At 38.1% G+C, this 12,993-nt stretch overlaps 1 protein-coding gene across 2 annotated transcripts; it reads left to right on the top strand.

Annotated features, from left to right (window-relative positions):
- Positions 1-2,152: 2,152 nt before the first annotated feature.
- On the top strand, positions 2,153-11,867 carry LOC124881664 (NACHT, LRR and PYD domains-containing protein 3-like). 2 transcript variants are annotated; one of them, XM_047387365.1, is made up of 14 exons: positions 2,153-2,300; positions 2,822-2,901; positions 3,227-3,364; positions 4,549-4,671; positions 4,756-4,834; positions 5,830-6,043; positions 6,209-8,012; positions 8,103-8,276; positions 8,388-8,561; positions 8,673-8,846; positions 10,047-10,220; positions 10,321-10,494; positions 10,963-11,009; positions 11,185-11,867. In XM_047387365.1, the coding sequence occupies exons 2-14, from the start codon at positions 2,831-2,833 to the stop codon at positions 11,733-11,735; spliced, it is 3,897 nt and encodes a 1,298-aa protein (XP_047243321.1). In that variant the 5' UTR covers positions 2,153-2,300; positions 2,822-2,830; the 3' UTR covers positions 11,736-11,867. The 2 variants fall into 2 exon arrangements, with proteins under 2 accessions (XP_047243321.1, XP_047243322.1); XM_047387366.1 differs by lacking the exons at positions 2,153-2,300; positions 2,822-2,901; positions 3,227-3,364; positions 4,756-4,834 and having other exon boundaries at positions 4,548-4,671.
- Positions 11,868-12,993: the final 1,126 nt, after the last annotated feature.

Below are 12,993 nucleotides of genomic sequence, written 5' to 3'. Positions count from 1 at the left end.
AACCAGGCAACAAGACTTTTTACCACCAATGAAAAACCAACAATACAGTGACTCAAATAATTGAATGTCCACGATTTAACTAGAATTTTATATGCTTTCTTTAATTAGTAACGCTTTTGCAGGGGTCAGTAACAGCTTAAATTTGGCAACACAAAATAATTTCAATAATAGAAATGAATCAATCAACTCAACCTGTCTTTCCCTGATGCTGAAACTAGTGAGTTTGAAGAAGCTTTGAAGACGGAGGCTCATCCATGAACCTGATGGAGAAAAATTATTCTGGTAACAACGAGTGATTTCTTGAAGGGAATACGACTTAATCTTCAGTTTTCTTCCTTTAAGTGGCAGACACTGATGCTCCAGGCTTTGATGGTTAAACAGGATCTTTGTTGTTATTTGTCTCCGAAGACAGTAGTTTCCAGAGGCTGAAGAGTTGAAGGAAACCCTGAGACATAAATGAGGTTAATTCAGGACTTCCAGAAGCCTGAAACTTAGAGCAATCAGCTGTTCACCGATCAAGTTCACTTCTGTTGTCTGGATAAAAAGGCTTTAGATGAAATCAGATTCTTAATCTTGAGGCACAGTCCTTTCTGGGCTCACGGGTTGATCCTCTTTTTTAATGCAGTCGATCAGTTGGGCTGTGTCTCTGTTCCTTTTCCATCCAAGCTTATTTTCTCCTTCCGAACTTGTTCGCTGGTCTTCTGTGAGGAAACAACCCCATTTCTGCTCTCAGCATTGTTTTTATAGCGCTTGATGCCTTCACCGGTCAGGCCCTTATTAGGCTTCTCAGTTATTGCGCAACCTTTTCAGCTCAGCTTCTTGATTATTGCTCAATACTTTAGTCATGGTCACTGTGACCTACTGATTCTGCTTCTCAGCCTTGGAGATGCCAATAATAGCCACGCTGGTCTGTAGTCGCATCCTCCCGTCGCTGTCAGCATGCAGCTGGCTCTTGTCCCTCCTTGTCATCCTCCAGTTCTTTCCTAATCTGCTCAGTTTTAAACTTTACACAGTATTACACATTTCATTCTTCAGCTTTCAGCATTCACTTTAAAACACTGTTGCAAAACCATCACTTCATTCTTTTTATTCAAGCTTTACAAATGATTAATGTTATATTTATTTCATATATAGCTGATTGAGAATGTCAAACCTTAATGTTTTTCCTCTAATTCTCAGTTCTTAACCACATTTCAATCATACATCTTTTAACTTGTTAATCAAAGACTACTAATTTTATTCAATACATGTGAACGAATATAAAATCATCATACATCATTTCTTTGGATATACTTGTTTATATTTTTGCAACAGATAAGACAGATAACATGTGGCAGATAATACGTGGCTCCACACAGGCCTCTCCAGTCTCTCAGCTCCAGGATATGAGAACAAACTTGTTTCACTCCTCACTGCTTCAACTGTGTGTTTTAATAATTATTGCATGGATTACACATAAGTATATAAGGATATTTATTGTAACTTTTATGGAGTTAACTGTGAGCAGTTACTAAATGTTGCATGGATTACATGGAAAGATCTCACCTTATTTTGACAGTGTGCAGAGCAGTAATCAAAGCAAAAGGTGGCTACTTTGAAGAACCTAGAATATAAGACATATTTTCAGTTGTTTCACACTTTTTTGTTCAGTATATAATTCCACATGTGTTAATTCATAGTTTTGATGCCTTCAGTGTGAAGCTACAATATTCATAGTCATGAAAATAAAGAAAACTCTTTGAATGAGAAGGTGTGTCCAAACCTTTGGTCTGTACTGTATTTATGAGCTGATTCATGCAAAACTTTTTACCAAAAATTCTGAACACAGCATCTTTACTTTTATGTTTACTTCTTTTACTAAACTGTGCCACAAACAAGGACAACTACTGTTGGAAAAAAAGTAGCCTATTTTGCTTCCTGTAACACTGAGTTAGTAAAATATCTAAAAATGTTACTGTAAGTTATTTCTGGCTTCTTTATTCCATTGTAGAAAGTAAAAATGTGACCAGATTATGCTGTTTTAGGTCCAAAGGATGTTGTCCCCACTCTTCTTCTGCTGTCAAAAATATAACAGGAAATATATTTACATAAAGGCTCCTCCTTGATTCATGACAGGACAGACTGGTTTTTATGCCTCTATTGTGTTTTCATTTTTAACTTTGTTGTTATGAGGATGTGACTGCGTCTATAAGTCAAATGCACGCAGGTAACAGGACTGACGAGGGATAAGCTGCGTCGTCTCTCCAATTACTCAGGTCGATGGACGGTTAGAAAATTTGGACTTAAAGTAAGATCAGCAGGTAAGAATCCTTCCAGAGATGTCTGTAAATGTCTGTTTAACTTTTAACCTGGGATCACATTGTAGTTTTTACCTGGGTTTGGTACTGATGTTTAGGTTTCTCAGTAGATTTGAATGCTGCACAAAATGTACTTTTTTGATAAAGCCCAACGATCATAAATACTGAACACATGCATCTGTTAGTGGTTCTTATATTACACCAACAGCACTATGACAGTAATCTAAGAGGAAGTTATGAGTAGAAATGCTGGAAGAAGCATAACTACCCTGACAACCTAAGTTCCTTACGCCATTACAGTCTGTGCTTTGAATCTTGAGCCATTTTAACCTAAAAGCATTTTGACTACTTTGGAGCTTCAATTCAATATGGTTCATCCTGCTTTTCTGCTTCTGGGTTAAATTATACTTATTTTGATGAAAAGGTTTACTGCTTGTCATGAATACTGTATGTGGGCTCTGTTGAAGAGAGGAATTTGAGATAAATGACATGAATACTGAGCATATGAATATGTTTGTGATAAGGTGTGAAACATGAATGCTGGAGACCTGTCACCTGAAATCACTGTCTGTGTGGAAGATGTGGATCAGGGCGAGGCGAAGAGGTGAGATAATGATGTTGACTTCACTTTAAGTCAACAATCAACACTTTTCTGACTAAATTACAGGTGTTCAGACTCACAGCTCTGTGTGTCATTTATTAAAGAACAAACCTACAAAAAAACAGAATCTAGTGGATCTGGACCAGTCTGTGAGCCAGTGAAAAGTCAGCACTCAAAAGAGTTTCTTTCAGCTTTTAATGTGAGACACAGTAACCAAAGTTTAATTCTCTAACCTTCCATGTTCCTTTCTATGGGTAAAGGTTCAGCACTCTCATAACCAAACCACCATTATACAAACCTGAAGTTATCTGTGTTTGTTGTGTTGAAGCCCTGAGAAGAACCATGAAAGACAAAGTGCTGGGACTGAACCAGAACGTGGACTTGAACCTCATGGTGTGTCTTTGAAAAGTGACAAATCTCACAACCTACTAGTTGATTTCAAAGGTGTGCCTTCTTTAGAAACCTGGTAAGTTTTTGTAAAAGTTGTTCTGGTAAAAGTCATGTTATGTAGACCTCATCTATTAACACAGTTCTATGAGTACACAGCTTTCCTGTAAGAACTACCTAAATTATTTAGTTTTGAACATATTTACATGTAGTCTGGGTTCAGGAAGACAATCAATATTTGACTAAAATTATTACAAGGAGTATTTTTCTCATTATGTTTCCAGGAAATAAATATGTCTGTGTAATATTTTCTGATGTCATGGATATATTTTCAGTTTTCATGGTTTCTTGAATGACAGCGGTTATATAAGCATTGAACTCTCCCTGAAGAAAATTATTTGCATATTCCCATAAACAGAGCACTACTATAAATTAAGACAAAAGTAAATACAGTAACTGCTATGTGTAAAACATTTTCTTTAATGTAGCAGAGGAAACCATCTGTTACAATATGGGTGGGGCTATAATCATGGTCTTAATTTTTTTGTCATTTAAGACAAGAAAGGGCAGGAGAGCCAGGATTAAACATTGGACCATCCAATTGGTAGGACCTAAAAGACATACAACTACCAAAAGATATCGGAATAAAAGTGAATGTTTGAATGGCATAAGTTCATGGAATCTGTATGTTAAAAAAATAAAATAACAACGGGCCCAGCACTAAACCTTGTGGAACTCAACAAGTTACAAAGGCACTGTTAGAGGAAAACTGGTTTACCCTACCATAAAAATAATCATGATCTTATTAATTTATTAACATTTAAAACAACATCATTACTCAAGAGCCAGTCACTGATTCAGATTTAGTTGTGGTCAGATCTGAAGCCTCAAAAAGCTCAAAGGTCAGACACAACTTAATTTCCTCAGCATAGAACTGATAGAATATGGCAGAAGAAGACTGAATGATGTTATCTAATAGAATAATGTAGAGAGAAAAAACCTGGGTAGTGAACCTTGTGGAACCGCACTGGAAACACGCCATTTTAGAAGAAAACTGTTGCCCTTACAGACAAAGTCTAAAAGGACTAAAACAAAAAGACATTTAATTTAATTTCTATTTATTACGATTCTTTTTACTCTGAGTTTGTTTTTTAGAATATTTGTTGCTCAGATTAGTTCAAAAAAGCTTGTCCAACAGCAATGTTAACATGCATTTGATGTATTTTAGGATGTCTGATAATTTTAGTAAATCTTGTGTTGCAGTGACCCTAACAGGATTTGTCCAAAATCACCAAGCTGCCCTGCACCCTGTTGGTCCATGAAGTCGGAGAAATCTATGGAAATGGAACAACAGTTTAAAGATAGACCTCAATCTTTTCATCACAGGTAAGTGGTTGATTTTTCCAACAATGAGAGTAAAGTTTTCAGAAAACATCACGATGCAGAAGTCTATGTTCCTTTTTATGGCAGTGTTAGCCAGAAGGTCTCAGAAGAGCTCAGTGATCCATCTGTCCTTCAGCATCAGAGAGAACTGGAATCTGTATTTCAGGTGAAAAAAAAAGCAATATTACACTAACTGAAGAGAATAAAAACACCCTCAGTAACACCTTTCTTTAATACAGTTTGGTGAAAGTTGGATATAAGAAAATTAAACTGGCTTCTAAGATAACTGTGTTGATCTTGAATGTCTTGGTCAGTCATTCAGAAGTAGTGTAAACCATCCCAGTAGGAACACCAAAATAAAGGGTTTCATCTTCACCAGCATTCTAGAAACTATGTCTGGCAACAGGTAGCTGGATATGTGTGTAGCTCTAGAGTTGTGTAACATACCAGACAAAGTCAACATAGTACATAAATTACTATTGGGAAGGGGTGGGGAAGAGGGCTGCAAGGTGACACAGTGGTAAGCATTGCTGCCTTGCAGCAAAAAGGTCCTGTGATCAAATCCCAGAAAACCATTTCTTTGGCTTTTCTGTCTTCCTCCCACAGTTCAAAAACATTACTGTTAGGTTAACTGCTTACTCTAAATGTCCTTTAGGTATGAATGGAAGTTTGTCCTGTGTGTCTCTGTGCTGACCTCTGATGGGCTGAGGACCTGTCCAGGGTGTACCCTGTGTCATACCCAATCCATAGTTACTCTTTGTTAGTAGAATACTAAGGACCAGCCAGAAAAAGATGGCTTACAACTTTTGCTTTGACATAATTCAACTACAATCTACAGGGGTTGGACAATGAAACTGAAACACCTGTCATTTTAGTGTGGGAGGTTTCATGGCTAAATTGGACCAGCCTGGTAGCCAGTCTTCATTGATTGCACATTGCACCAGTAAGAGCAGAGTGTGAAGGTTCAATTAGCAGGGTAAGAGCACAGTTTTGATGCTGTATTGGCCGCAAAATGAGGCCCTACACCATACTAATAAATTAGTGTGGTCTAAAACCAGGTGTTTCAGTTTCATTGTCCAACCCCTGTACATGTAGGCTTGTTCATTCTGCAACATTCATATGTAGTTAACGAAAGTTAAATTCAGCATTTGTCTGTTCCAGCTGCTTGAAGAAAACCTCAAGACTTTCATGAAGATTGAGCTGCAAAAGTTTCAGAGGATTCTGAGTTCTGATTACTCGGAAGCTTTAGAAGAAGACGTAAGAAACACTGAAAATCAAGAACAGACAAAGGGTAGCAGGGAGACATTTCTGAAACTTGCACTCCAGTTCCTTAGAAGAATGAGAAAAGATGATCTGGCTGATTGTCTTTGGAACAGTAAGAGAAGTTCAACTGATTTAGTTTGACTGTTTATTTTATATAATGCAGACATCTGCATCAGAACCATGTTTTGTTCTAAACTGGAAAATGTCAAAAATAGCTATCTAAATATTGCATTTACCAGATCTGCTAACAATCTTGTTGACTTTTTTTTACCTGTAGGAACTTGTGCTACAGAATGCACACAAAAACTAAAGTCTAACTTGAGGACAAGATTCTGCTGTGTGTTTGAGGGGCTTGCTAAAGCAGGAAACCCAACACTTTTAAATCAGATCTATACAGAGCTCAACATCACAGAGGGAGGGACTGGAGAGGTCCACCGTGAACATGAGGTCAGGAAGATCGAAGTAGTATCAAGGAAACAACATATAAAAGAAAAAACTGTCAGACAGGAAGACATCTTTAAAGCTTCATCTGGAATACACAAACCGGTCAGAGCAGTGATGACAAAGGGATTTGCTGGAATTGGTAAAACAGTGTTAACACAGAAGTTCACTCTGGACTGGGCTGAAGACAAAGTCAACCAGGACATCCAGTTCATATTTCCATTCACTTTCAGAGAGCTGAATGTACTTAAAGAGAAAAGGTTCAGTTTGGTGGAACTTGTTCATCAGTTCTTTAATGAAATCAAAAAAGCAGAAATCTTCAGGTTTGAAGAGTTCCAGGTTCTGTTCATCTTTGATGGTCTAGATGAATGTCGACTTCCTCTGGATTTCCACAACAATGAGATCCTGACTGATGTTACACAGTCCACCTCAGTGGATGTTCTGCTGACAAACCTCATCAGGGGGAAACTGCTTCCATCTGCTCGCCTCTGGATAACCACACGACCTGCAGCAGCCAATCAGATCCCTCCTGATTGTGTTGACATAGTCACAGAAGTCAGAGGATTCACAGACGTGCAAAAGGAGGAATACTTCAGAAAGAGATTTATAGATCAGAAGCAGGCCAACAGGGTGATCTCCCACATCAAGACATCTCAGAGCCTCCTCATCATGTGCCACATCCCGGTCTTCTGCTGGATCAATGCCACCGTTCTGGAAAACGTGTTTAAAACCAGGCAGGGAGTAGAGCTGCCCAAGACCCTGACTGAACTGTACATTCACTTCCTGCTTGTTCAGACCAAAGTAAAGCAGGTGAAATATGATGGGGGAGCAGGGACAGATTTAACCTGGAGTCCAGAGAGCAGGAAGATGATTGAGTCTCTGGGAAAACTGGCTTTTGATCAGCTGCAGAAAGGAAACCTGATCTTCTATGAATCCGATCTGACAGGGTCTGGTATTGATATCAGAGAGGCTTCAGTTTATTCAGGAGTGTTCACACAGATCTTCAAAGAGGAGAGAGGAATTTACCAGGATAAGTTGTTCTGCTTCATTCATTTGAGTGTTCAGGAGTTTCTGGCTGCTCTTTACATTCATCTGACCTTCATGAACTCTGGTGTCAACCTGCTAGATGACAAACAAACACCACAAAGGGTGTCTAAAGTATTTAAAAGCAAACCTAATGTAAAAAAACTTCACCAGACTGCTGTAGACAAAGCTTTACAAAGCCCAAACGGTCACCTTGACTTGGTTCTTCGCATCCTCCTGGGACTTTCACTACCAACCAATCAAACGCTACTTCGAGGCCTGCAGGCACAAACAGCAAGCAGCTCTCAAACAAATCAGGAAACTGCTGAATACATCAAGAAGAAAATCAGTGAGAACCTGTGTGCAGAGAAAAGCATCAATCTGTTCCACTGTCTGAATGAACTGAATGATCATTCTCTGGTGGAAGAAATCCAGCAGTACCTGAGATCAGGAAGTCTCAGCTCACGAAAACTGTCTCCTCCTCAGTGGTCAGCTCTGGTCTTCATCTTACTGTCATCAGAAAATGATCTAGACGTGTTTGACCTCAAGAAATACTCTGCTTCAGAGGATGCTCTTCTGATGCTGCTGCCAGTGGTCAAAGCCTCCAACAAAGCTCTGTAGGTGGATGGACTCACACTGAAAAAATATAGTTATTCTCACAAGAAAAGTGAAGACGTTTTCTGAGTTTTATGTCACTTGTTTTTAAGGGTGAATGACTGCAACCTCTCTGAGAAAAGCTGTGAAGCTTTATCCTCAGTCTTTAGTTCCCAGTCCTGTTGTCTGAGAGAAGTAGACCTGAGTAACAACAACCTGGAAGACGTAGGAATAAAAGTACTGTCTTCTGGGATGCTGGGTCAACAATGTAAGCTGGAATCACTGAGGTATGATCCATCTGGTTGTCAACACAAAACAAGAAATCATTATAAGAAATGCAATTGATAAACACATTCACATAACCTGTGTAATATTTCACCATTTCGTTTGTTTTTCAGGTTGGCTGACTGTGACTTGTCACAGAAAAGCAGTGAGACTCTTTCCTTATTTCTCAGTTCAAAAAGCTCCAGGCTTAAGAGTCTGGATTTGAGTTACAACAACCTGCAGGATACAGGACTGCAGCAGCTTTCTGGTGGATTGAAGAGTTCATACTGTAAACTTGAAACTATCAGGTTGGAGAAGGCACACAAAGCAATTGATATTTTATATATTTGAAAGCAATACAGCCAATCGGATGTATATGTATATAATGAAACTAATAGAAATCATAAAATGTTTTACAGTTTGACAACATGTAACCTCTCAGAGCAAAGCTGTGAAACTCTGGGCTCAGTACTTAGCTCTCCATCCTGCAGACTCAGATCACTGAAAATGAGCAACAACAACCTGGGAGATTCAGGAGTGAAACTGCTTTCTGTTGGACTAGAGAGTGAACACTGTGAAATGGAGACGGTTATGTTCGTGTTGATTTTATCATTAAGACTTCTAGTATTTATCTGTTAAACTGAAGTCCACACTTTTAAATTGAGACTGCTGAGTTGAGATTATTATTAAGATGCGGATAAGTATTGAACATGTCATCTGGGCTATTGACATAAAATCCACACCAGATACTCATGCACATTTCACAGTATACATTTATCCATAAATATAATTATTTGAAATAAAGCAAAATGACATAGAGAATACGTATTTACTAGGCTTACTAAAGTTTATTTAATACTTTGTAGAAAAGCTTTTATAAGTATTGACAACTTAAAGATGTTTCCTGTAAGGAGAAACTAGCCTCAATTTGGCCGATTTTCCCACGCCACTGTCTTCAAGTTCAGATAGTTCTGGTTTTGTTTTCCATGCACTCTTACATTGAGTTCTTTCCAAACATTTTCAGTTAGATTTAAGTCACGCCATTGACTGGACCAATCCAGCAGCATTATTTCCAGTTGTGTTTCCTTGTCTGTGTATTTAGGACAATTTTTGGCCGAAAATCCACTCTTAGTTCATTTTTTTAGTTTCTGGTGCATTTCCCCTTTCATCCTACTTTCACTTATATGAAAGTAAAATTTCAGATTTGTCTGACTAGACAAATCTGAAATCTGGACATAGTCTGACCAGACTACATTCCAAAAGTCTTTCGGTAATTTGTCTGAATGTTCTGCAGCTAACTCTTAAATGTTCATTAATAGGCTTTTTCATATGCAGTGGACTGCCATTGCAGTTGATTACATTTCGAAACATTTTCATGGAAAAACAATCTCCTATTTCCATGTTTTTCAGAACCTCTTTAACAATTATTCTGATTATTTATTGTTTTTACCGCTCTGTCAAATGTGATGGTTACCTGGTCGTGGATTTCTTGGGTTGTTACTAGCATTTGGTGTGAATTTCATGTCAGTGGACCTATTATATATACTATAAATGGTGACATAATCAGTGCTTCTTTCCTGCTTTTGTTTATAGTGTTTCCTGTATTTGTTTTTAGGAAGGCATTAAGAATAAACCATCAGTGCTTTTTCAGCGCAGCTGTTCAAAAGCAAATTTAATCATTGGATTAAAATGAGTGGAATTAAATATAACTGCAAAAAGAATATGTTTAAATAACTGTTGCCCATAACAAATTAACTGTAGATTAATCTTGTGTTAATGTTTGATTTTTCAAGACTTTGTGGATGTGAACTCTCAGAAAGGTGCTGTAAAGATATGTCTATGCTGCTCAGCTCCACATCATCCAAGTTGAGAGAGTTGGACCTGAGTAACAACAATTTGAGAGATTCAGGAGTGCAGCAGCTGTCCATTGGCCTGGGTAGTCAACAGTGTAAGCTGGAAACTCTCAGGTCAGATGAATCATAGATCAGTCGTGTGTTTGTAATTCCTCTATGGTTGCCTTATATGCTTATATATACAATTTATAACATGATTTTTCTTAAACTCCAGACTGTCAGGCTGTCTGGTCACAGGGAAAGGTTGTGGTTATCTGGCATCAGCCCTGAACTCCAACCCCTCTCATCTGAGAGAGCTGGACCTAACCTACAACCATCCTGGACAACTGGGGAAGCAAATACTGTCTTCTGAGCAGAAGGGTCCATCCTGGAAACTGGCCACTCTTAGGTATTAACAGATAAAATCTTCATACAAAAATCTCCATTAAGGTCTATATTCTAAGGTCTTTTATTGTGAAATGCCAAACATTAAAGACTCTGAGAAACTTTTAGTTGATGAATTGAAATAATATCAACAGATATCTATAATCCATTCTCCAACTTATTCCCTCTCACTTTATTATTTACTATTATTTTAAAAGCTCTTTTCCAAATCTAGATTAAATACATACTTTCTGTGATCACTGAGACTCATTCAGATAGGTATATGCATGAACATTATAGGTTAGAGCAATTCAAATGGTCTGATGTTGAAATATCACTTGTCAGTTATTCCTGAACAATTTACTCTAGAAAAACCTGAAAACCAATATGCCCCTATCCAAAAGGTCTAATTGTACCTCCATACATATCTAATTAGATGCATGAAAAACATATAAGGTATAAAATATCATTGTGGCTATGTTTTCTTCTGCAGGATGGACAACGGCGGAGAACACAGGTTAAAACCTGATGTGAGAAAATGTAAGTCTGACAAATGATCAAGTTAATGATAAAGTTTGTCTTTAAAAACAGCTGGGAAATGTTTTTGTTATATGATTTGTAGCATCAATAGTTTTTTAATTGGTTAACTGCTATTAAAAAGGAATTTAAAGTGTTAAAAATATTCAAAGATAAACTGATTTCACCTATCCATCAGATTTCGGTGAACCTGAACTGGACATGAGTTCGGTCAACAGAAAACTCCGACTATCTGACAACAACACAAAGATTAGAGTGGTGGACACTGATCAGCCATACCCCGATCATCCAAACAGATTTGAGCATTGCTGGCAGCTGATGTGTAGAAATGGTGTGACTGATCGGTGTTACTGGGAGGTGGAGTGGAAGGGAGGAGTTCTTATCTCAGTGAGTTACAGAGGAATCGGACGTAGAGGAAAGAATGAGGACTGCAGGTTTGGAAGGAATGAGCAGTCCTGGACTCTGGAATGCTCTGATGCCTTTGGTTTCTCTGCCTGTCATGCTAACAGAGAAACAACCATCCTCACTCCCTCTGCCTACCACAGAATAGGAGTGTATTTGGACGTCCCTGCAGGCACTCTGTCTTTCTACAGTGCCTCCTCTGAAACACTGATCCACCTCCACACCTTCAGCGCTACATTCACTGAACCTGTTTATCCCAGTTTTGGTTTGTGGACTGGAGCCTCGGTGTCATTGTGTTCAGCAGCTTCAAACAAACCTACTGCTTAAAGCAGATTCAGTTTAAATATTACATCTGTAAATAACTAGAATCTACAACAACTTGAAAGTGTTTATGTGTAACAACAAACATTTGTGTATGTGTTGGTTATTCTTCTAAAAGTAAAATATATTATTCCTGAATCATGTGTTCTTTGAAGCAGCCCAAAATGCTGTCTGTCCATCCATCAATTCAACTTTAGTAAATCAAGCCACCTTCAACAGCAAAAACTGTGCTGTGCTTTTCAGCAAGAGAAACATTAGTGTTCCACAGTAGCACTGGTAGCACTGGTAGCACTGTTGCCTTGCAGCAAGAAGGTCCTGGGTTGAACTCCTGTCCTGGGGTCTTTCTGCATAGAGTCTGCATGTTATCCCCGTGGGTTTGTGAGCGCTCTGGCTTCCTCCCACAGTTCAAAAACATGACTGTTAGGTTAGTTGGTCTCTCTAAATCGCCCTTAGGTGTGGATGGTTGTTTGTCCTGTTTGTTGCCCTGTGATGGACTGTTGACCCGTCCAGGGTGTACCCTGCCTCTCGTCTGTTGACACATGGAGATTGGCACCAGCTTCCCATTGATCCAGTACAGAAGAAGTGGGAATAGAAAATGGATGGATGGATAAAAACATCATTAATGATTATGGCATTAAAATAGCTTTATTTAATTGCTATTTATTTTTATCAGGTCTTGTTTTTTATTGTAAGATGATTGAGAAATGCAGTATGCCCTAGAATTTTCCTTCATGCTTAAAATAATTAAACAGAAACTATGTTCTTTTAAAGACACTGACAGATATTTCAGCATAAGCTCTTAAAGTCTGGGAAAATACATTATCATCTCAACTGCACATTTTGCCAACAGACAAAGATTTCCAAATTGGCTTTGAAGACATATAAGTACATGCCTGCAGTATCAGAGAAATTGGACTGCACTGCTGCAGACTGAATTGGATTAAAATAACAGTTTTGCATACAAATGTTTTTTATATTCCTTACATACAGCATCTTTCAGACTTACTGCCACTAATGGCAAATATGTGTAGAAACCTATAATCTTTCAGTGCAGAAGGATAACCTCACACTGAAAATACTGGAAACATCCGAGATCTAATTCAGTACATTTTTTAGTGTGGGGAGAGGAGGGTCTATCTTTTATAAATTAGCTATACGTTTTAGCAAAATCATTGGTACCATAATTACAGGTACTGACACCCTTCAAATTTCACTGAATAATATAAAAAGCAGTTCAGTTTTTTATACTTGAGCTTTGTAAGTT

This window comes from Girardinichthys multiradiatus, chromosome 15 (assembly GCF_021462225.1).
Source record: "Girardinichthys multiradiatus isolate DD_20200921_A chromosome 15, DD_fGirMul_XY1, whole genome shotgun sequence".
Lineage (NCBI taxonomy): Eukaryota > Metazoa > Chordata > Actinopteri > Cyprinodontiformes > Goodeidae > Girardinichthys > Girardinichthys multiradiatus.
The sequence above is the reverse complement of the archived record's forward strand: the minus strand, read 5'-3'. Positions and strand labels throughout refer to the sequence as shown.